Source organism: Ascidia mentula, chromosome 4, assembly GCF_947561715.1.
Source record: "Ascidia mentula chromosome 4, kaAscMent1.1, whole genome shotgun sequence".
Taxonomy (NCBI): Eukaryota; Metazoa; Chordata; class Ascidiacea; order Phlebobranchia; family Ascidiidae; genus Ascidia; species Ascidia mentula.
In genome coordinates this window covers 19951915-19976003 of record NC_138569.1, presented here as the reverse complement: position 1 = coordinate 19976003, position 24089 = coordinate 19951915, and the positions used below count along the sequence as shown (strand labels likewise).

The 24089-nt window shown below is 38.5% G+C and overlaps 5 protein-coding genes across 7 annotated transcripts; 1 reads left to right on the top strand and 4 right to left on the bottom strand.

The window, feature by feature from the left end:
• The first annotated feature begins 300 nt into the window (after positions 1-300).
• LOC145898896 (uncharacterized) lies at positions 301-2100 on the top strand. Its single transcript, XM_082987546.1, has 5 exons — positions 301-626; positions 695-726; positions 789-863; positions 966-1058; positions 1141-2100. Exons 1-5 carry the CDS (start codon positions 526-528, stop codon positions 1965-1967), a joined length of 1128 nt encoding a protein of 375 aa, XP_082843672.1. The 5' UTR covers positions 301-525; the 3' UTR covers positions 1968-2100.
• LOC145898897 (uncharacterized) lies at positions 2058-6007 on the bottom strand. Of its 3 annotated transcripts, none has more exons than XM_082987548.1 (4): positions 5856-5994; positions 3297-3383; positions 3171-3239; positions 2058-3053 (listed from the first exon to the last, which is right to left on the bottom strand). In XM_082987548.1, exons 1-4 carry the CDS (start codon positions 5893-5895, stop codon positions 2194-2196), a joined length of 1056 nt encoding a protein of 351 aa, XP_082843674.1. In that variant the 5' UTR covers positions 5896-5994; the 3' UTR covers positions 2058-2193. The 3 variants fall into 3 exon arrangements, with proteins under 3 accessions (XP_082843674.1, XP_082843673.1, XP_082843675.1); XM_082987547.1 differs by lacking the exon at positions 5856-5994 and adding an exon at positions 3440-3572; XM_082987549.1 differs by lacking the exons at positions 2058-3053; positions 3171-3239; positions 3297-3383 and adding exons at positions 4408-5470; positions 5589-5657; positions 5714-5800 and having other exon boundaries at positions 5856-6007.
• A 940-nt stretch (positions 6008-6947) lies between these two features.
• Positions 6948-8450, bottom strand: LOC145898898 (uncharacterized). Its single transcript, XM_082987550.1, has 4 exons — positions 8257-8450; positions 8114-8200; positions 7988-8053; positions 6948-7909 (listed from the first exon to the last, which is right to left on the bottom strand). The coding sequence occupies exons 1-4, from the start codon at positions 8294-8296 to the stop codon at positions 7050-7052; spliced, it is 1053 nt and encodes a 350-aa protein (XP_082843676.1). The 5' UTR covers positions 8297-8450; the 3' UTR covers positions 6948-7049.
• Positions 8451-9315: 865 nt separating this feature from the next.
• On the bottom strand, positions 9316-17905 carry LOC145897684 (uncharacterized). The gene is made up of 20 exons (XM_082986076.1): positions 17325-17905; positions 16756-16834; positions 16380-16612; positions 16027-16155; positions 14982-15143; positions 14859-14921; positions 14570-14795; positions 14229-14413; positions 13879-13950; positions 13507-13701; positions 13054-13125; positions 12763-12957; positions 12574-12645; positions 12242-12424; positions 12014-12085; positions 11430-11603; positions 11239-11310; positions 10862-11053; positions 9925-9996; positions 9316-9753 (listed from the first exon to the last, which is right to left on the bottom strand). The coding sequence occupies exons 1-20, from the start codon at positions 17832-17834 to the stop codon at positions 9475-9477; spliced, it is 3237 nt and encodes a 1078-aa protein (XP_082842202.1). The 5' UTR covers positions 17835-17905; the 3' UTR covers positions 9316-9474.
• A 2080-nt stretch (positions 17906-19985) lies between these two features.
• LOC145898271 (uncharacterized) lies at positions 19986-22693 on the bottom strand. The gene is made up of 7 exons (XM_082986702.1): positions 22670-22693; positions 22190-22395; positions 21739-21823; positions 21310-21672; positions 20931-21071; positions 20456-20642; positions 19986-20038 (listed from the first exon to the last, which is right to left on the bottom strand). The coding sequence occupies exons 1-7, from the start codon at positions 22691-22693 to the stop codon at positions 19986-19988; spliced, it is 1059 nt and encodes a 352-aa protein (XP_082842828.1).
• Positions 22694-24089: the final 1396 nt, after the last annotated feature.

Here is a 24089-nt window from a genome sequence, read left to right as displayed (position 1 = left end):
AAACCAATCACCGAACCAAACCCGTTCGACACGCTTTACTTACCTCCAATACGTATAAGTCACGTGATCAGGGCCGACGTCACGGTTGTCGAAAAGAGGAACTACTGGCTCGACGCAGCAACATACTAGTCAACAAAATCGTGGCTGAGATTCTTTACTGAGTGGGTTGGGAGTGCAGTATCAGAAACAGACATGTTTGTTAGTTAACAGGGATGAAATAAGTTACTTTTTTTTAACTTTTGCTATCAATGGTCGCCAACTGTTTTCATAAAAATACGTCAGATCAATTAAATGACTTTTACGCTATGGCAAATTTGACCTAGTATACAAACATGATTTTCAAAGTGGTTGCAGTAAGCACTAAAAATAACATATTTAAATACAACTTTGAAAATTTTTTCAGGAAATTGGGTATTTTCCTGGCACTGAAGACCTCCCTCAAAATTTTAGCCTGCAAATACACAGTAAGCCTAGTTTTGTGTGCACAACATTGGAGAAGTACATTTTCGAGATAAAACTTTGAAAATGGATGATCGAAAAGCAATGGAAAGCCATAATATTACGACGGACGATGAGCGAATGCAACTCAACTTTAATGTCAATGTCCAACATAAACCGGACCATCGGTATGTACCGTTTACAACAAAGTCAGCTTACATACCTCTCTTAATATAAATAAACATTATTCCCTCAGGACTATCTACGGAATGTTGGCACAAAATATTGGTAAGATATTTTGAAATATATTCTTTCATTTGTGTTGATGTCAACATAAATTATGAATTTAGAGAGAATGTCTCACCACATGCAAGGAATGATGTCTGATCCCCTGGGTTTATTTATGCAGGACCAGCAACAATCTGGTAAATATAAGTTTAACAAAAGTTGTAAGACGTAGCCTAATAAAGTTACCGAGTTATATTTTATCAAAAATTTTGACGTGTAACGATGCGGAAATTTTTTAGAAACCTCACAAAAGGAAGCATCTCAAGCGTCCACACAGAAACCCGGGAAATGTATTTCAAGAAGCAACCTTGAACGATTCTTCGATCTTGAAGGTCAGTAAACATCGGACACGAAAACAGTTGTTGCAAACATCTAATATTTGATACCAGCTCATTACAATTATTTAATTCCCAGACCGAAGTGCAGAGTTAATGGCTGAAGGGAGCTTCGATGAAGCATTTGGAATCCTGGATCGAATCTACGAACAGGATGAGGAAGTACGGGATCTTCCTTTTCTCTTCAAATATTACGAGAGCCTGTTTGTGACGCAACGCCATGAGGAAGCTGAGGAAGTATTTCAAAAGCTCCTCACCCTTGTACGAAAATCATTGCACACAACCGCTGACGAAGCTTTAAAATTTTCTCTCAAGCTTCAGGAAAAAGAGAAATATCTCCACGCGATTGCCGTGGCCAACTTGGCATCTTCTCTGCTCGCAGCAGAACCAGCATCTGGGACTGTGGCGGCATCAATGCTTCACTGCATGCACGTCATTCGCGAGAGTCTGTCCGAATTGGTGAAGCTTGATTCGAGCAACAAGGCCGTTGGCGAGATGACCATCGGCCCAATGCTTCATCAGATCAAGGACAAGGTCATCAAGGCCACAGACCACGCAGGTGACAAAGTGCTTCTTCTCATTCGATCCGTTTGTTTCCACGTTGTGGAGTGCGTGGAACTGGAGGTGGAAGACCATGACACACGAGAGAATACTCTCCTTAGTGCCATTGACAACATGGACAAAACCTATGGCAACTCGGCAGCCCACATTCAAATGTACGGTACCTACCTAAACAACCTTGGAGCAACTTACTTGGTTATGGCGCAGTACGAAAATGCTGCTGACTGCTTTGCGAGGGCCATCGATGCTTTTCACCATGCAAAGGATTTCGAAACCGACGCCAAAAAAGAAAAATTCATCAGAGATGCCGAAGGAGCACTCTCCCTTGCTCTCCGACGAAACTGAAGGAGAACTACTTCATGACACTGTATATACATATTCAGTGTGCACGCGTTTTTCTTACTGTTTTTTGTTGTCTTATGTAAAAAAGCATACACTTCAGATTTATGTATTTACTGAATACAATAATATGTACATACAAAAATTGTACAAACGGATTTACAGTAGATAGAAACGAACACACAAAACTACAGTAGAGGAGCTTTATATACAATTGAGTATTTGTTACAACTCATTCGCAAGCCTTTCTCAACATCTCAATCAGATCAATTTCATCCGACATGTGAACGTGGGCTCTGCCTCTGGCTTTCTCAGTGTCACGAATGTATTTATCGCGCTTGGCTTCTGTCTCAAAATCGTCGGCCTGTTTGAAGCAGTCGATGGCCTCGGCGTAAGTTCCAGCCGCCTTTTCCGGTTCGGAAAGTCGCATATACGAGGAAGCTAGATTGTTAAGGAGAGTGCCGAAAATTTGATACTTCATGGCGTTGTTGCCGAACGTGTCGCGCATTAAACCAATGCCTTCTTTCAGGACCTCCGCACTGGACTTGACATCCTGATCGCACACTTCGATGTAGTGGACGATCCAAGCCACCTTTACACATTTGAATTCGTCGTCGACCCCCTGCAATGACAAAACCATCTCCTTCATCTCACGCATGACTGGGAGAATGTAGGTTTGCACAAATGATTTCATGCTTTCGTCGTCTTCCATGATGGCGAGCACTGGTTCGCGCATGGATGACATGCACTTGTCCACCACCACCATCGTCTGCTTCTTGTCACTGGGGTCCGAGAACATGTCTACTGTGAGAAGACAGAACAATACAGCATCGAGATGTTGTCCTTTTGTATGGAGCATCTCTGTAAACGTCAGGGCACTGTGAAGGCTGATGTAAACATATTCCTTGAGAACATTGGCCAGCTCCTTCCTGATTTGAGCACATCTTTTCATGCGACCTGTGGCCAGGAGGGAGACTGCATACTTCAGCAGAAACTTGAGATTGCGCAAAACCCTTCCCATCATTGACTGTCTGTTGAGAATTCCGAATGCAGCATCGTACTTGCCTTCGTTCAACAGTGCAGTACTTGCCTCTGCATTTAAAATGCTGTTTTAATTTCAATTTTTTTAATAATTCAGCTGTTTTACATAATTCTACCACTTATTGAGGAAAAATATGTATTTAACATGATCTAAGCACAAGCTCCTACCTTCCCAGTCAGTAAGAAATACTTGAGATAATTTCATTCTTCGTTTGTTATTTGCAGCAGATCCCTCTTCTGTAAATGAATGTTGTTATATTTGGTGCATTTTTAATGTTATTCATTCATACAAACCTCTTATTCTAGCAGTTGGTGTTTCACTTTGCTGTTGACTGGTTGAAGCCTGATCAGGGTTGTTTTGTTTGGTTTCTTGTGCTGGTTCTGATACAAACGACATAAATTAAAGTCAAACTTTTAACCAAATTCAAACTTCTTACCTTGCACTACATCTGCCATTACATTGCTGTTTTCAGTCATTATTGAATAGTAAAACTGCTGCTTTCAGTCAACACAATAACGTGGATACGAGCTAGGCGAAGCCACAACGAAGGGTAAAGCGGAACCACATTCAGTCGACTGGTAAGCTTGTACGTCACGCTATTAGGTTTCCTTTTGTGTAGCTTTTGGTAAACAAATCACGTTTGTGGCGCACAGGACTGATAAGCGTTTGTTTAACACTGTCCATGTAACCTTTCTAAGCTATTAACTGCAGTTTTGGACGTTTGGAAACAGTTATGAACTTTACACTACAATAACACAAATTAATTGAACGAAAGTTAGCAAATCAAAAAGTCTCATAAACAATCGTTAAATCAAATAGCATGTAGAAAATATTCCACATTTTTCCAAAACTTAACCAAAGTAGACGATTTTGTTTAAATTGGTGTTTATACTAACGTGGATGGTTCACAAAATTTGCATTGGTCTGCAAGATAGTTACCAAAAACCTCCACAGACCAGTACTTTTCATACTGGGGGTCGCGACCCTCTGCAGGGATCGCGAAATGGACTTCATGGGTCGCAGAGATTTCACCATTGTCATATTAAACGCTAAACAGATCCATAAAATATACTTAAGATTAACACACGTATTATGGGTCATCAAATATGCCTGTTAAGTTTTCTCAGGCATTTCATTAAAATTACTATTCGATGACTGTCAAACATGGAGGGCCACGAAAAACTGTGTAAAATATAAGGGGTCGCAAGCGATAAACCTTGTGAAGCCCTGCTCTGGATAATCAATAATAACAGAGATAAAGTATCGAAATGAAGGACTTCAGGGATTAAATGAAAGATCCTAGTCAAAAATATTTTTTTGTTAAATTTAGTATCCAAGGGACCCAGCAATCACAACTTCATTTCTCCTATTTGTGCTCCGTTATTCACAGGCTGAAGATCATGAAGAGTCTATTATTAATCATTTTTTTAATTTGGATTTCAGACCACAAGACTCACTAGAAGGGTACAGCTGTTACAGTGATTACAGTTATTACAGAAAACGAATCGTACAAAGAAATTCATTCACAGAAATAGTTTTCACACGTATATTTACTGTACAGGTGACAAGACATCGTATTCCATGCTACAAACAAAACAAGAGAAGTTTCATTTGAAATGTTGCTTTAAAAGTTCAGCTAAATCAAGGTCATCGGATGCAAAAGCTTGAGTTTTCAACATAGATCGCTCGCAATCATTTATGTACTTTTGGCGTTTTGTTTCAGTTTCAAAGTCGTCCGCCACCTTGAAGCACTCAATTGCTTCCGAAAGGGTTCCAATCGCTTTCTCTGTTTCGGACAACTTCAAGTAGGCGGAAGCCAGATTGTTTAGAAGCGTGCCGAAAATCTGATATTTCATGGCATCGTTGCCGAACGTGTCGCGCATTAAACCAACGCCTTCTTTTAGCACTTCAGCGCTGGACTTGACGTCACGGTCGCACACGTCGATATAGTGGACGATCCAAGCCACCTTTACACACTTGAATTGGTCGTCGACCCCATGCAATGACAAAACCATCTCCTTCATCTCACGCATGACTGGAAGGATGTAGGTTTGCACAAATGATTTCATGCTTTCGTCGTCTTCCATGATGGCGAGCACTGGTTCGCGCATGGATGACATGCACTTGTCCACCACCACCATCGTCTGCTTCTTGTCACTGGGGTCCGAGAACATGTCTACTGTGAGAAGACAGAACAATACAGCATCGAGATGTTGTCCTTTTGTATGAAGCATCTCTGTAAACGTCAGGGCACTGTGAAGACTGATGTAAACATATTCCTTGAGAATATTGGCCAGTTCCTTCCTGATTTGAGCACATCTTTTCATGCGACCTGTGGCCAGGAGGGAGACTGCGTACTTCAGCAGAAACTTAAGATTGCGCAAAACCCTTCCCATCATTGACTGTCTGTTGAGAATTCCGAATGCAGCATCGTACTTGCCTTCGTTAAACAGTGCAGTACTTGCCTCTGCATTAAAAATGCGGTTTTAATTTCAATTGTTTTAATAATTCAGCTGTGTTACATAATTCTACCACTTATTGAGGAAAAAATATGTATTTAACATGATCGAAGCACAAGTTCCTACCTTCCCAGTCAGTGAGAAATACTTGAGACAATTTCATTCTCCGTTTGTTGTTTGCAGCAGATCCCTCTGCTGTAAATGAATATTGTTTTGATTAGTGCATTAAAAAGGTTTTCAGTTTTACAAACCTCTTATTCTAGCAGTGTGTGTTTCACTTTGCTGTTGACTGGTAGAAGCCTGATCAGGATTGTTTTGTTTGGTTTCTTGTGCTGGTTCTGATACAAATAACATAAATTAAAGACAAACAATTAACCACATGCAAATTCTTACCTTGCACTACATCTGCCATTACATTGCTGTTTTCAGTCATTATTGAATAGCAAAATGTTAAAGACTTGGTTGCCTGAACTGCTGATTTCAGTCAACACAATAACGTGGATACGAGCTAGGCGAAGCCACAACGAAGGGTAAAGCGGAACCACATTCAGTCGACTGGTAAGCTTGTACGTCACGCTATTAGGTTTCCTTTTGTGTTGGTTTTGGTAAACAAATCACGTTTGTGGCGCACAGGACTGATAAGCGTTTGTTTAACACTGTCCATGTAACCTTTCTAAGCTATTAACTGCAGTTTTGGACGTTTGGAAACAGTTATGAACTTTACACTACAATAACACAAATTAATTGAACGAAAGTTAGCAAATCAAAAAGTCTCATAAACAATCGTTAAATCAAATAGCATGTAGAAAATATTCCACATTTTTCCAAAACTTAACCAAAGTAGACGATTTTGTTTAAATTGGTGTTTATACTAACGTGGATGGTTCACAAAATTTGCATTGGTCTGCAAGATAGTTACCAAAAACCTCCACAGACCAGTACTTTTCATACTGGGGGTCGCGACCCTCTGCAGGGATCGCGAAATGGACTTCATGGGTCGCAGAGATTTCACCATTGTCATATTAAACGCTAAACAGATCCATAAAATATACTTAAGATTAACACACGTATTATGGGTCATCAAATATGCCTGTTAAGTTTTCTCAGGCATTTCATTAAAATTACTATTCGATGACTGTCAAACATGGAGGGCCACGAAAAACTGTGTAAAATATAAGGGGTCGCAAGCGATAAACCTTGTGAAGCCCTGCTCTGGATAATCAATAATAACAGAGATAAAGTATCGAAATGAAGGACTTCAGGGATTAAATGAAAGATCCTAGTCAAAAATATTTTTTTGTTAAATTTAGTATCCAAGGGACCCAGCAATCACAACTTCATTTCTCCTATTTGTGCTCCGTTATTCACAGGCTGAAGATCATGAAGAGTCTATTATTAATCATTTTTTTAATTTGGATTTCAGACCACAAGACTCACTAGAAGGGTACAGCTGTTACAGTGATTACAGTTATTACAGAAAACGAATCGCACAAAGAAATTTATTCACAGAAATATTTTGCACACGTATATTTACTGTACAGGTGCCAAGACAGCGTATTCCATGCTACAAACAAAACAAGAGAAGTTTCATTTGAAATGTTGCTTTAAAAGTTCAGCTAAATCAAGGTCATCGGATGCAAAAGCTTGAGTTTTCAACATAGATCGCTCGCAATCATTTATGTACTTTTGGCGTTTTGTTTCAGTTTCAAAGTCGTCCGCCACCTTAAAGCACTCAATTGCTTCCGAAAGGGTTCCGATCGCTTTCTCTGTTTCGGACAACTTCAAGTAGGCGGAAGCTAGATTGTTTAGAAGCGTGCCGAAAATCTGATATTTCATGGCATCGTTGCCGAACGTGTCGCGCATTAAACCAATGCCTTCTTTCAGCACTTCAGCGCTGGACTTGACGTCACGGTCGCACACGTCGATATAGTGGACGATCCAAGCCACCTTTACACACTTGAATTGGTCGTCGACCCCATGCAATGACAAAACCATCTCCTTCATCTCACGCATGACTGGAAGGATGTAGGTTTGCACAAATGATTTCATGCTTTCGTCGTCTTCCATGATGGCAAGCACCGGTTCGCGCATGGATGACATGCACTTGTCCACCACCACCATCGTCTGCTTCTTGTCACTGGGGTCCGAGAACAGGTCTACTGTGAGAAGACAGAACAATACAGCATCGAGATGTTGCCCTTTTGCATGGAGCATCTCTGTAAACGTCAGGGCACTGTGAAGACTGATGTAAACATTTTCCTTGAGAATATTGGCCAGTTCCTTCCTGATTTGAGCACACCTTTTCATGCGACCTGTGGCCAGGAGGGAGACTGCATACTTCAAGAGGAACTTGAGATTGCGCAAAACTCTTCCCATCATTGACTGTCTGTTGAGAATTCCGAATGCAGCATCGTACTTGCCTTCGTTCAACAGTGCAGTACTAGCCTCTGCATTAAAAAGGTTAATTTAAACGTGGTTGAATAATTTAACTGCATAAAGATACCATACATAATTACAGCACGTACCTTCCCAGTCAGTGAGAAATACTTGAGACAATTTCATTCTCCGTTTATTATTTGCACCAGCTCCATCTGGTATAAAATATTGTCGTTGTAATTGGTGCATTGCAAAGTTACAAAGACTGATCAAACCTCTTATTTTGGCAGTTGATGTTTGACTTTGCTGTTGACTGGTAGAAGCCTGATCAGGATTGCTTTGTTTAGTTTGTTGTGCTGGTTCTGATACAAATAACATAAATTAAAGACAAACAATTAACCACATGCAAACTTCTTACCTTGCACTACAGCTGCCGTTACATTGCTGTTTTCAGTCATTATTGAATAGTAAAACTGCTGATTTCAGTCAACACAATAACGTAGTTAAGAGCTAGGCGAAGCCACAATGAAGGGTAAAGCGGAACTACATTCAGTCGACTGGTAAGCTTGTACGTCACGCTATAAAGTTTCCTTTGTGTAGCTTTTGGTAAACAAGTCACGTTGTGGTGCACAGGACTGACAAGCGTATGTTGAATACTTCTCCATACATCCTTCTTTAGCTCCCTTTCCGTAGATTTGGATGCTTGAAAACTAAAATGAACTTTATTTCACAGTATGTTGCTTGAAAATATTGAAAAATTGAAAAAGTTTCAAAAACAATCGTCAAGCGAAATAACATGTATTGTGCTCTTTACCAAAATTAACCACAAAGGACTAATTTTCTTCTAAACTGCTGTTTGTTCTAACGTGGTCACAAAACTTTGTATTGGTTGACAAGATAGTAAAGTTTCATCATTAAACAAATCAGTAGAATGGCACATAAAGTATAGCAATGCAGGACTTTTCAATATTTGTGCTTATATTAACTAAATTGTTGAGCTTACAACAGGCCTTGCGAAGAACGGTAATACAGTACTCAAAAAGGTGTTTGTAAATACATTTTGAGTCGTTTTACTATGTTAAAACGGGTATTTACTTCAGTTATTTGAAGTAGCTTTCTCATTTATCACAAACTCTTTGTTGTTGCATTTGGGGCATTACAAATTTGCTGCTAACAGCCATTTTAGCTTCAGTTCATATTTGTATTGCTACTGTTGCGACTGTGCTGTCACGTTGATTTAAAAGAGTTACACATGTGCCTGCTTTATATTTGCCAACGATTTTTCAGTTTTAAAGCACAATATCAGAAAAAATAGTATTGGATGTTTGGAAAAAACTCGAACAGAATTTAAAAGTGACAGAATTTGTTCTCTACTAGCTTAGCTTTTGAAATGTGATATTGATAGTTCTATCAGGGAAGTTCCGTTCTGAACTGTCTGTCTCAACGATGGTACAGCAGCAAAATACATTTTGTTTATATTCTGTATTTTACACCACATACTACGCAACACGAAGATTATAATACGCATTCATTATAACATTGATATTTACATGAATAAAAAACTGTATTTATATTTCCAATTGTTGGTGCCAATATTTTACACACTGTAGTATTTACAATTTGTGTGATGTTAACTTTAATTTTGTTTATTCACAACAATCGGTAGGCTTGAGCCAAAAAGATTCGCATATGGAGTTTTCTTATTCCTGTAATATATATCTTGATTAACGGCGTTTTGATTTTTGACACGTTGGAAGTACTCGTCCACCCTTGCTTCGAATTCCATGTAAAATGGTTTCACTATTTCAGTGTGTGCCCCACCAAACTGTTTGTCAAACAGTTGCCTGGCATTTTCTGTGAACCGGTCGTGTGCAGCCATTAACACTGGTCCTGAGACATGTGCTCCGTCGCACAGCTACACAACAACAAAACATTTCATCACAGCTCCAACTATTCCAAATACAATGACGTACTTTCGTTACAAGGTTTATTTGTAAGTTGTATTTGAGCCTCTTTTCACAAAACAGTATTTAACAAAATATGTTTTTTATTTCTTCTGTATAAGCATAAATGAGTGCATACTTACTTCACGCATCGTAAGCACGTAACTCTTTAATAGTGTATGTTGCATATTCATTGCTTCCTGTTGAAGTTTTTTCTGCATTTCACCATTAAAAAAAAGGTATTGCTTAAAACAGAAATAGACTAGCAAAATAATAACTAATTGTAGTGTAACTAAAACTTTAACTTGTGTGAGCAGCATACAGATGGCCACTGTTTCGACCTATAAGGTCTCATGAGTGCAGCTGGTGTAAGTATCAGACGACTTTGCCGACCAAACGGCAAAGCAAAGACTTCCACTTTGTGGTGACTATGCAATCACCGTCATCCGTAGGGCACCAAACCAGGTGCAACCTTACAGAGAAAACAAGATGGAAACACTATGACCAAGCAAAGCTTAACCAATAGTGCCGTCAGGCCCGTGTCACAATAATCATCATGTGATATGATGATGATGGCCATCTGTATGCAGCTTACACAATTCATATTATTGGTTCCACTTTGTTTATCATATGATTATTGTGACACGGGGCCGGACGGCACTATTGGTTGAGCATTGCCCAACGGATGACGGTGGTTGTATAGTCACCACAAAGTAGAAGTCTGGCCGTTTGGTCAGCAAAGTCGTCTGTTAGTCACACCAGCTGCACTGATGAGACCTTATAGCTCGAAACAATGGCCATCTGTATGCAGCTTACACAATTCATATTATTGGCTTCACTTTGCTTATCATAAAACTTTAACTTTCGGCTCATAGGAAATGGTGTATAATTAGTTTTTTTGCGGATAAATGATATAGGCCTACAAACGGACTAGCTATTTAAGTGTCCTTTCGATTTGAATCTGACCTTTCGATTAGGCATTGTCTTCATCTAACTTAGATGAACGGATAAGAAGTACTTTAAGTCAAAAAATGAATGAACTAAAAACTCAAAATACCAAAACATTTTAAAGATGCTGACCTTGTACGTATCATTTTTGATCCGCACCAACTCATAATGCTCCTGGAATTTATTTTCAAGATGCTCTTTTATTGTGATAAAATCCTGTTCCAATTCTTTTGTTGCATGTTTTTCATACATTTCCATTGCTTTGGACTTTGCCAGTTCGTGCAGTTTTTGCAATTGTTCATCCATCACAAAATGTTTAGTGGCCTAAAAATGTTAGTGTTTTGTATGTTGCTTTGCTGCAAAATATTTGTTTAATTTAATAAATGACTAAAGTATATGATGAAGGTTAATTTGTATGACAAAAAATTTTGAAAAGAATTCTAAGAACAAGAATTTTAGAAAACGAGGAGATCTTTGTTATGACGTTCATCGCAAATGTTTTAACTTACTTCGTCTGTGATAGTTTGATATTGTTTCAAAGCGTCCTCCATGAGTTGTTTCAGTTTGATAACTTCTTCCTCCTAAAAAAAATACTTTTTAAAAACAAAAAAGTCATAACTAAGCTTGTAAGCCAACCAGAACCGCTTTTTTTACTCAATACACTTTGTCTACTGCCTATAAGATCAGAAAACAAACAAACTTCGAGTTGGCGGTTTCTTTGTTTCATTTTCCGGAATTCCCTTTCAATCATTTCGCCAAACTTTTGGTGTGTGATGTCGTCACAGGCTGTTGCAAGGAAAGATTCCGCTTCTTTCTTAGTTTCATCATGAATATCTACCAGAGTTTTTTCCGATTGGTAAGTTTTGCCACATTTCTAAAAACACGTGTAAGACATCACAGCTAGTAACATACATTTAATCTCTAAATTATAATTCAATTTCTCAATATTAATTGTAACAAAAACGACTGTTTGTCCTCCAGGTGATTTACGAAATGTTTGCATAAGCCTGGGTTTTTGCAAAAAGGGAAAAAGTTTATGTAATTGTTGCTTGTGCAAACTAGAACTACTTTATAGGTCAGCTTTTTTAAGTAAGCTGATAATAAAAAGTACTTTAATAATCATTGGTAGCTGCAGGCAGTAATGCACATTGTTTCAACCTATCAGGTCTCATCAGTGCAACTGGTGTCAGTAGCAATGTAGCACCGTTTAACTAGCAGGTAATCTGCAACTTTCAAAGGTAGTTTTTCTGATAAACATTTGGTAATAACAAAAAGTAAGCTTACGTTTTTTGCTTTGGAAATGTAGTACCTTCTTGCATTGTTTATGGAATCCGACACTTCTTCCGCGGCTAATTGCTGTGAAGTATAGAGATACATTGTCCATATTCGCCACAAGAACGAAACTGTATTTTCATATTTTTCTCGGAAAATTTGTTTTATTGTATTCATTTTCGTTTTGCCAGTTTGGTTCCGACCAGGTACATAATTCATTGCTTTTTTTTTATCTCTTACGTTAGTTTTTAGGTAGTCATCTTTCCATTGTTCAATCGTTGATTCGAAGGTTTTTTTCGCATCGACCTGCAGAACTGAGATTTCTTCAACACACAAACTATTAAATTTTTCGAACGCCTTTTTGTAAGCTTTTTGATGTATATCGTCGAATTGTTTTTCGTCCAAGGCTTTGAAACCGCATTTCTGGTATCGGACAATCAAATACAAAAGGAAAATTAATTTTTCTATAATTACCAAAGCAGTGCATATTTACAAAACAATTCTTCTTTGTTTAACTAAACAGTAAGTTTATGAAAAAACAACATATTTTAAAATCACAACAATATTCTTGCCTCATTCATCATTTTATTGTATGTTTCGCTAGCGGTTAATGATATCTGTTGACTTTGCCTTTTTACCATTTCCTGAAAAATGATTGATAAGTGAGCCAATGTGCAACTATTACAACGATTGGCAATAGTGCTTTACTTCGAAGAAATTAGCTTTGTAATTTATGACACTAAATGAAGAAGACTACTTGCCAGCCTGTTGTTGTTCCTTTGTTTGAATCGCAATAACCTCCCATTGATATAGCTTTCCATTGTGATTCGATAACTGTCACCCATATTACTTGGGTACTTTTCCATTTCTGTTTTGTACCGGTCAAACGCTTCTTTTTCCAAAGTATCTGATAATTCTTTGAGAGATTCCTTTTCCACATATTTTTCTTCAGTTCTCTGCAGTTGTGACGTTCAAGAAGTTTACGGTAATATGCTTACGCAATAACATGAATCGTAGATATGCAATAACTTCTGTTACACAATAGAACGTACTTTTTTTAAACATGAATCGTAGATATCTGCGATCTCTACCATGAGTTTTTCCACTTTTTTTTTTGTTTGTTCCTGGAATATCAATTGGCAATTGACATATAACAAGCTTTTAAGACTTGGTATAACTTTACGGCCCCTCAAGAACTTGAATCACTTTGTACCAAACTATTATGTGTGCATACTGTATGTAATATCCTGGATTAGGATTAAACAGCATTAAAACATCGATAAGACGTTCGAGCCGTACCAAACAACTGTTGAATATGATATATCCTAAAGTATATCCTACTTCAATCGTGGCTTTTCTCATTTTTGAAATTAACAACTAACGTAAAAGAATTACGACCCATATGGCAACTATACAAGTAAAAAAGCAAAATGCAAGAATAATAAGAGTTTGTGGAGTAAATTTTTTAACATTTTATTAACATTTTAACGAATTATAACACGCACCTGCTTAAGTTGGTTACTTTGCTCAAAATATTGGAAATCAAGGTCCATCGTGTCTTGCAAGTGATTGTGACATTTTGAGACAAACTTATCTTCTACCAAATTTATTTCTTGTGTAAAATTATGAAGCAACGTGGTTTTGCATTTAATGTGGCTTTCTGTCAGGTCTTTGCTGCTAATGTACTCCCTGGCGCATATCTATAATTGGTTCCGAAGTTTTATCAAAGACATAGTCAAAGCAAAAACAATAACCAATAGCAAAAACTTTTAGATGTTTTTATTGCAACATTTAAATAAAGCTATGCCAAAAACAGCTGCAAATGCCTGAAAGTTTTAATTTAAAGTTTTTTAATCATTTTTTTATCTAGAAAATACCTCATTCATATTATGCCTGTACACTTCCTTGCAGTGTTGAAGTTTGGTTAAAATAAAAGACTTGGCTGTTGCCTGCGTTCAGTAACAATCTGGGTTATGTTATTACTTAGATCAATAATATAAATAAAAATTAATAAAAAAGGTCACGGTATCTTTGCAGTGCTCGCGAAATTTGACCAGTTGCGGAAATTTAGGGATAAACGATAAGCAGCTATACTAGACTTATTTTTTCCATTTGCAGTGGTGTTTTGTGTTAAATGCGCCATATGACATACATACAACGTATTCTACGATACGGTATTTCAACGGAATTGCACATAACGTGTCATATAGTGTCAAAACAATCAAACCTCAAAAATTCTGTTGAACTCCGGCATCTTTCCAGTGGAAAATGCTTTAAAATATGCTATGGTGTAGTTTATAAGATCTTTTCCTGTAACTGGCTTGCTGCGTACTCTCTTCATCACAACCTCGTTGGGTGACAATATTTTTTTAAACAACACATCAAGGTCATTTAAAAACTTTTGTCGGATATCTGAATCAAAATATCCCATTACTTTGACGAAACAAACATTGTGAAACAGGGACACACACTTTATTGCGTGCTGGTTTGTCGTTTTGTCGGCTATAAAATGAACCTTAATGTTGTTGGAATACCAGTAAATTTTGGTAAGCTTTTAAAATGTATTACCTTTTGGTGTTATCGTCTGTGACTGATTACCATCATCCTCGGCAACTGTTTCTCCTGGGTAGGGCAACACGAAACAACGGACATCGCCAAATGATTGCTTCAAGCTATTCCGAGCCTTATTACTCTCTGGGTGTTGAGTCCGTAGGACCTTATTCAGATGTTTTGCACCACCCTCGAAGTGTGTACTGGAACTATTTGCCCAATCCCGAATGAGGAACAGCAGGTCCTGATAGATGTTAGTAAAATTAAGTATAAAATCGATGCAAAGCTTCCATATAAGTTAACCCACCTGAAAGGGTTTTTCAGAAATGCTTTCATGTTCTTGTGCTTTCCTGGCATACTCGGTAAAAAACTGAAAATAAAAACATGTTTTAAAAATTTATTTTAGTGTTATGAAACTGCAAATAATTACCTGTAAATGCAGTAGGGTATCTTCTTGAATTTGACCTTGAACATTGCAGATTTGAAAGGAACTCATAAACGTGCTTAGTCCGAAAATAGACATAGAGTCCCTAAAACTTGCACCTGGTTCAAATGCGCCTTGAGTATCCATAAGGTATATGGCAATTTTTTTCTGTATAACATTTCATTAAAACTAAAAGACGTGTTTGTTTTATTGTGCATGTGTGCTGAATTGTGCTGGGATGGGATGTGCCGGTCTGTGCAAGGATGTGCTCGCTTTTGCTCGAAGAGCAAAATTTCGTGCAAGGCGACTGCTTAAAGGAGAGGACATATTATTTTAGTGGTGGTTGTGTGATGTGACACCGCGTTTGACATGTGAGCGATTGTTTTGAGCGTATGGAATGGTGCCGTTTCTGCATTACAAGGCAACGGCGTCTCAGCAGGATGCTGCTGTGAAAAACCACTGGTTCAATAATACCATCTTAGTTTTCATAATCTGTGCTGTTTGGTTCAACATACTGTAGTGTTACCTTGCGTCGTAAAAAATTATGAAAAACAGTACATGTCTAACTATGTAAAACAGTACATGCTTTTTGTTAAAGAATATGTACAGCCAATAGCAACAACATCAATTCGTACCTATAATATCGCTGGTGCGGCCGAGAAATGCAAGGTATGGCTGACATCTTTAAAAAATTATTAACGTAACTTGTCACTTGCACTTGTCGGTTTCGTGTTTATATCAGGGAAATCCCCGCGGTCGTGCTCGATTGTTCCAGTAGTGTGAACACCGTGTGTGCCAGACTGTGCTGTGTCGTGCCAAACTGTTCGTGTGTAAACGGGCCTTTTAGACATTTTTTGATAGAAAGTTCGTTGAAAGGTATGCCTTATTCAATGACACAATCTAATGTCAAAATATGGGAAAAGTATTTGGCAATGTATGTATAAAGTGTTTGATAAAAAAAATACTGATACGAAACCAACTTTATTCGACGATTTTTTTTTCTTCGTTTCATTATACATTTATAGTGTTTACATGTTTACTCGACTTTCACCTTCTCTGGAGTGGACACAAAAAAAGGTTCATCCCAAATCCAAATCCCTTCTGTGTGTTTTTCATCTCCACCACGCCATGCAAACCCTTTGTTCAGACTATCCTCGGAAAAATTCAGCCACTGGTTTGGCTGTAACAAGAGTTAGTTAACATTCAATTTGCCCCATATGCGAATGAAGTTAATTAAAAACTACTTTAACAAACAATATAATTGTTCCAAATGTGTGCAAATCCTTTTGTTCAAGAGACTACGTGATTATAGGAAGTGGACACATCAATTATTATTGTTGGACAGGTTTGTCCATTATCTCTGCTTACTGATGAATGTTGCGAACCACAATAGCTATTTAATACCATATTATATTTGTTTGCCCAAAGATAATGAAGAATCAAATTCATCAAAAACGATTTTCCCTTTCTGAGTGCCCCAGTGATCGAATAGATGGCCACAGGTGTGTCAGCAACATCTGGATGGGCAAAAATGCGTTCCAGTTCCTCTTCATCAAGGAAATAACCATCTTTTAAGTTCGGATTAGGTTGAACTATTTGTACCGCATGGTGTGCAGCTTGCAGTGCCTCATGTAAACCTAAAACATAAAGAGAATAGGATAATTATTTCAGGTATTGAGAACTCGGTTTCCCTTTGTTAAGCAACTTAAACTTTTGATTTTCTTTACACTACTTTCGTTTACACAAGCAAACTAAATTTTTGGAACATAAAACGCATTACTTATGTCTTTGCGTAGTTCAGAGTTGTCTACTTTTTGTTTCTCTGCGAATATGCCAGTTAGCTCCACGGCTTCGAAATCCTGCAACAAAGGTTTAGTTTCGCTGTGTTGATTTTGTCAAAATAAAACCTTTTCTTTTTCGGCACACAACATCATGCATATTGTGCTACTTTTGCAGTAAGACTTACTACAATTTAACCAGGAATGCTCGTCTGGCATAAATTAACGTAGTTTTATCTTTCGACATTTCGTCTGCCATACAGCAAGACTTCATGAGGGTTTTACATCGAAATTAAAATGTCAGCTGCGCCTTCCACAGTATGTTTTTTGCCCCCAGCACGTGATCTTACAAGCGGGGTTAACGTGTCCCTTTTTTCCAGTGCTTTTGAAAGTTGTTTGGTTGACGTTTGAATTGTGTTGATAAACTGATGAAGTCTTGCTGTATGGCAGACAAAGTGTCTGAAGAGTGTCCCCATTCTCAAAAAATTTCAAAAAGTAAAAAAGTAACGTTTAGAACAAAATGTTATTTAAATTATGGGTCATGGTTTGCTACAATTCCATTTTAATTTACCTCCAATCCAAACTGTTTGATATTCTCAATGTTTGTTTTTGCTTTTTGTTGCATTTCAATCGGGTCTTCATTTCGCCCTTCAAACTTAAATGAGAGCGATTCAAAAGCCTGGATGTTGTCATTTTCCTTTTTGTTGTACGTCATGATTTGGATGTTTATTTCTTTTAGCAATTCACCAGAATTACATGCTTCTATAACGCGTCTAGCTATTTCCGGAGTTTCAGCAACCACGCTCAGTACTACGCTTTTGTGAGACATTTTATACACGTACGCCCCAGTGATTGTAATTACCGCTTTACACAAAACATCAACAAACATATCGGAGTTTACTACATTCCATGCCATATACCCCGCAACGCCAACTGTCGCAGCAGCAGTTGCAGCAGTTGCCACTACAGCTGCCGACCCATGTAGCTCGATTTGGATTATTTTCGTAATAAAACGAAATACATTGTCCTTCTGTGGCGATTCTTCGTTAGGGACGTGTCCAACTTCTGCGCCTTCATCCATTTTGATATATTTTTTTAAAAGTAAGCTTACTACAATCAGTGTAACATTTCAGTTGATTGTTTTTAAGCCATGTTTCTGCGCAAAATAAATTTTTGTAAAGTTGTGTATCAGCTGCCACGGAGCAGAATGAAATATTTACACAATACACAGAGCACATTCTCAATTACTTCCTTTGTGAGACGAAGACAGTATTTGTTTAAACGCGAATTCTGTTGTGGCGCGACTGGCGTCCTTGTGGATTTTGTTAAAAAATATTGAAATATCAAACACAAGTTTCGTTGGCGCCGCCTCACAGCTTGCTGGCTAAGGAAGTGAAAATAAACTAAATTTAATATGCGCATTATAAAATGCAAGACACGCACCATTTATCCTAATTTAGTCAAAGTTCCTATGTTGAGTAACACCAAAAGAAATATTTTACGCTTTACATAATTTACGCAATGTAATAATCTCCTAAAATCATAAACAAGCATCACAGAATAATGCTACACAAATTTAAATTCTTTTGTAAGCATTGTCAATATAGGATTGTAATAGGTTACCAACATGAAAGAGACACCAGGTCAAGTTGTAAACAGTTTACGTATGGTGGAGTGTTGACAAATCGATGTAGGCCTACTATTTAAAAACCTTTCTATGAAGTTACCTTTACCGATTGTAATTTCTGTCTAGTAAAAATTCTCCAACAATTTACCAACTGACTGTCCTGTAACCCTGCTCATGTAATAGTTCCTCTTCGAATGCGAGCAGACGAAGGATCGAATGACGTTTACCCTGCTATCGCGGAACCAAATGAACGGTGTTTCCATACATACAAAAAAGCCAACACAAAGAGCCTGGAAATGCTTGGCAACGGAATGGATTAAGGCAACACAACGACCTTACAAGGTCACAACAACAAACGAAAAGCGGAACTAAATTCAGTTGCCTGTTTTACGGCACACTATAAAGTTTTCTTTTGTGCAGCTTGGTATATGAGTTACACTTCGGCGCACATGACTGTTATAGCCGCACGATAATGTGAAAGTAACATTCAATGTTACCACAAAGTGGAATCTAGTGTGCCTGCTAGTGTAAAAGATAGCACAGTGCCACTGCAACAGCTGCACTGATGAGACCTCACAGGTCGAAACAGTGCGTGTACACACCCTGTCTGCAGCTTACCAATAACATTTAATGTGTCAATTTTGTTACCAAAAACAAGGGAGTGGGTTGAGGGTTGAATTTCTTGAAAAACATAGATCCGCAGACAAAATATTGGCGTGACAAAAAACACAAGCCGCCCTTAATTGTAAGGGGCACAAATGGGAGGGTCAGGAACTTCATAGACCTTAATAAATGGTTAACTTTTGAGCTAATACGGCATTATACGCTGTTTCATTACAATCTTTTTCAGATTCCAAAAGCGCAATGACCTTTACACAACCGTTACACAACATTATTTCAGGCTATATATAGAGTCGGGGCACATTATTTTATTATTTCAGGCTACGTATATTGGAGCTGATATTCAATATTATAACCCTGGACTTGGACAATATTATAACCCAAGTAAAAAAGCAAGTAGCCAAACGAAATTACCGATCAAATTTTGTAAATATAGTAGGTGAGTATTCTACATATTACACTTTGTACAAAGTGCATAGGTGATCTTCTGTTACAGGTGTTTCCATACATACACAAAAGCCAATACACAATGCCTGGAAATGCTTGGCAACAGAATTTACTGATTGATATGATACAATACAACAACCTTGTAATGGTCACAACCACCAACGAAAAGCGGAACTACATTCAGTCGCCTGGTACGCCACGCTATCAAGTTTCCTTTTGTGTAGATTGGTAATCAAGCCAGGTTAAGAAACTTTATAGCGTGGCTTAGAATTGAGTAAATACGGTAATATACACTGTTTTATTTATCTTTTTCAAATTTCTAAACCGCAACACATTCAGTTAGCATTTAGCAAGTTCAATAAACCGAATTCCACATGTATTAAAAACAGCGTATTTTTTTCAGATCGTTTTTTTTGTAGAAACGAAAATGGTTTCTAGTGTTGAACAAGATAATTACTCATATTCAAAAATTGCAAACAATAGCCTTACCGAGGGCCTTGTCCAGAACGTTTTTTACAAGAGAAACTTAAGAATGCGCTAAACCCCTCTTATCATTGCCTGTCTCTTGAGACCAATACATACAGTGATTTCTGCAATTGGGGAAACATGTATAGTTAAAAACTTTGTTCATTGTTTCATATATTTTTTTTGTGCCGGGTTGAAAAAAAAATAACGAAACTTACAAAATAAAATCTTACCACACTCAGAGAGCTAGTTCACACAAAACATTGCATGTTTTATAGTATAGGTATTTGAAACATATAGTTTGCAGTGTCACGTGTACTTCTTGCTCAGAGAAATACAATTCACCTGGCCGCAAATTCAACGTCCAGTTCTTTCAGTTTAAACTTGCATAGTGAATATCTCTTCTTGTGGCAAACCTTCCATTGCTGCTCAGCTTACTACTGCCACCTATCGTCCGAGAAATCGCTGGTGCACTGAATATGTTTCTCTCAAAATTTTGCGGTGGGTGTTTAGCAGGAGGGATAGTCGTGAGTTAACGATACCACGTTGTCTGTATGATGATGTGGTCCGCCTTGTCTTGCTCTCAGCGGCGGTAAACGGGCGTTGCAAGTTTTTGTCACTTTTCCGAGCCGAGGTCAGGAGGTTTATGTATGAGTTTTTGTACATTTTCCAAGTTTCTTTCGTTTCGTGGATGGCGCGCGCCTCCGCTATCGTCGGGAAGTCTTGATTCTACCAAAAAAAAATTCTTATTTATTTCTTGGTCGTCCGTCAGTTTGATTGCTTACCTTATACGAGGCTGTAAACCACAATCGCGTTCACTACTACGTTTTGCCTGTTTCGTTATAACTTGTTGTTAGTTTGATAAATTAAGAAGAAATCGCCCTCCTTTACAGGCAGTATTGGATCGTAACTAATTCTGAAGGTTTTTAAGACCACGCATTTAGGCGGAATTTAACTTTAGACTTAAAGGTTGCCTTGTCAGTATTTGTGAATTAGATAAACAAAGTTAAAGCTTACCACTCCGCTAAGTTGAATCAATAGATTGGCAGGAGCATGTCGTAGAAAGAAGGTCCTCCTCATCAACACAACGTCCGCTACATTGCTTATTAAAGCTATTCGAGTAACATCATCAGGACCATTGAACAAATCATCAAGACCCTTCATAAATAAACTTATTATCAGCTATAGCCAAGCTGTATATGTCTATAATTTTCGGACTGAATGTCAGTGCTGGTTGTTCGCAATTTCCAAAAATATGGCGAGTTTATTGAGCTGCAAACAATAGGGCGTTTTGACCTGATGAGAAGTTTTTGCCGAAACTGTTTGCACTACTGACTGCAGCTTAATGAATACATTATGGCTCTTTGCTTCTACAAGGCCAGTTAAGTCAACTTACAAAGACGTCGTTGGCCTTAAGTCTCCCCAATACGAGGTGTGTGTGTCTGAGTACAGGAGGAGCGCTGCTAATCTGCCTCTGGGACCGGGAGGACACTTTACTCCTCGTCTCGAAGCGATGCTGAGTCGCAAACGATGCTGACATCCGGGAGCGACTCAGTAGGAGTCGAGCAGATCCTGTTTCCGCCCGAGTTACTCCGGCCATGGAAGCATCAATCGGGTTTATAACGGTCGTGATTTGCCTCGCTTGACTTCTGCTTTCCTCTTCTTCGACTATGACGTCATGGTTGCCGTTGACAACCTGACTTGCTGATTTAAGGATGGAAGGCAAGGTGGTAGATTTTTTCCCACCATGTCCGTTTACCTGAAAATAAATTTGGTCCAGGTTTTCCCGTTTTGCTGTGATTGTGTTTATTTATTTTGTATTTACCAGATTTTCTGACGATTGTGAGGCGAGGCTGGTTGGAGACTTGCTGCGATCGCTCCAAACCGATGAACCGCTTTTGAAGGTCGACCTTCACGTGTATACAACTATACTTTATGATATATACATAATAACCTGTCTTACGCAAAATAATTTAACACACACCAGACCAGCACTGCATAATATCGCATTGTGAGAACTTTGAGAGCAAGTCTAATGATTCTCATGAGAGTTATATTATGGACATACATACTTCTACCAATCAGCTAGTTTACCGAAGAAAAGAAATTACCCATTGTCCATAAATAAACAACTGTACAAATACATTGGAAACTATCTTACCAATTTGCTCAATTTACTTCTAAATGCAACATGGCATTCTGCGTATCATTGCATCTAGGCCTACTATTTTATTATCACAACCGATATGGGTCAAAATGTTTGAGGTTTCACGTACGCTGTTTCTTTGTTTTGATCTTTGTGCCAGGAGTTAATAACACCTCCTCTCTTCCACATGCGGAAGTCAGCTAAGGGTTCGGAGGAGCTAGGCATGTTCCTCCCACGGTCGCATCCCACCTCTTCCGGAGTTTGCTTGTTGAAAAGCGACTTCTTTTGGGAGAGGACATTGGACACCATCTGAGATCTCACAAGTGTGCATTCACCCTGAAGAAGATGACAACATAATAATTGTTATGTATAAAACAAAACATCATGTTATTCACGTTTTAGATACGAATTTTGACGTTTTGCACTTTGATGCTGTGACTCGTCTTTGAATGCGTATTGCCATGTTAGGTCACATAGGTCGAGATAGGCATTTGGGTAAATGTTTGCACTGTTTATGATGGCATCAATTTGCAGCGTTCAGTACAAATTACATGGGTGATCTTCTGTTTCAGGTGAGGAACGACAAGGTGAAAATGCTTCGAGGTATGACCTTGAAAAAGTTTTCTTGTGGCATGGTAGGTGTTAAATTTGCCCATGTATTCAATTTCTTGTTGGAGTGCGTGGGTAGGTTTTATGAAAAGAAATCATGTTTTTAAAGTTCTTTGTTTGATTTGTTGACGAACATACGTTTCACCACACAACCATTCCAATAGCGCATTCTACATTAAACAATTCTATATATTTAACGTGGCAACAATTCTTTTTCACCACAATGTAAACCTTAACATTAAGACGGACAACCGAATTCAATAAACCGCACAAACATGTTGAGCAGAAATCATGTTCTCTCAATTTGCTCAAGGCTTAAAGTACCTTGCTTTGGAAGCGCAGATGATACGTCATCATACATCAATAAGGGGAATTTTGAAGAGGCTTTCGGTATTCTGGTCGAACGAAACAGACTCGGTGAGGATATGAGAGATGCTTCGTTTCTTCTGGAGTACTGCGTCAGCTTGATGGCAACAGAGAGCGATTACGAGCAAGCCAAAGAGCAACTCAAGACTTTGATGAAAAGCCTTAACCCCCTGAGTAAGGCTGTGTTGTGGCTGGCCGACAAACTTTGTCAACTGGGGCGATTTTACGCTTCCTTGCTTGTGTATGAAATATTTTACGATCTTTTCTACGTAGCCGGCGGCTCGTACGTAGTATTGGAGGCGATCGAAAACTGTGTGGTAGGTATGAAACAAACCGTCACCATAATGCTGGAGAACGACGAAAACCTGAATCCGTTCGTAACGCGCTGCGTTTTACCGCAAATGTACGCCATGAAAGATGCTTTCTCGCAAATTTGTGACGTCAATCCGCAGTACAAGTGCGTCAAATACGCTTGGGTAATTCACGGCATTGAGATATGCGAAACGAACCGGCGCAAACGCATCCGTTTGGTTGAGGATACCCTCACGCACATGCGTGATGTCCTGGGGGATAGCGCCGTATTGAAACATCAAATTTTCGGCACACTTGCCAACAACCTGGGGTCGGCTTACCTCAGACAAGGGAGCAACGAACAAGCTGTCGCACATCTTGCAGAGGCACTTAACTGCTTCAACATAGCTACCGACTTCCAATCCGACAGCAAACGGGAAAAATACATTAAAGACACCGAACGTGTTTTAAGCCGGGCTCAGGGTCTTGAGTAAGATGTGTGGGCGGGGTATTGGGACATACGAGGACTTTTGTGTGTACATACGCTTCCAATGTTGTTTGCTCTTCTATTAACTGCATATAAGCTTTGATCACGTACTTTGGCTGGCCCATAAATCCGTGATTCTATTTCGTCTTCACCAATCAATTAATCAACATATGTCCACTTTTATCTGCAGATTTTGTTTATCCGCCGCGCCAAAAAATTAGCAAAATACTTGTAGAACGATTAGATGAAGCGTGTCTCCAATGTTTTCCCATCGAAC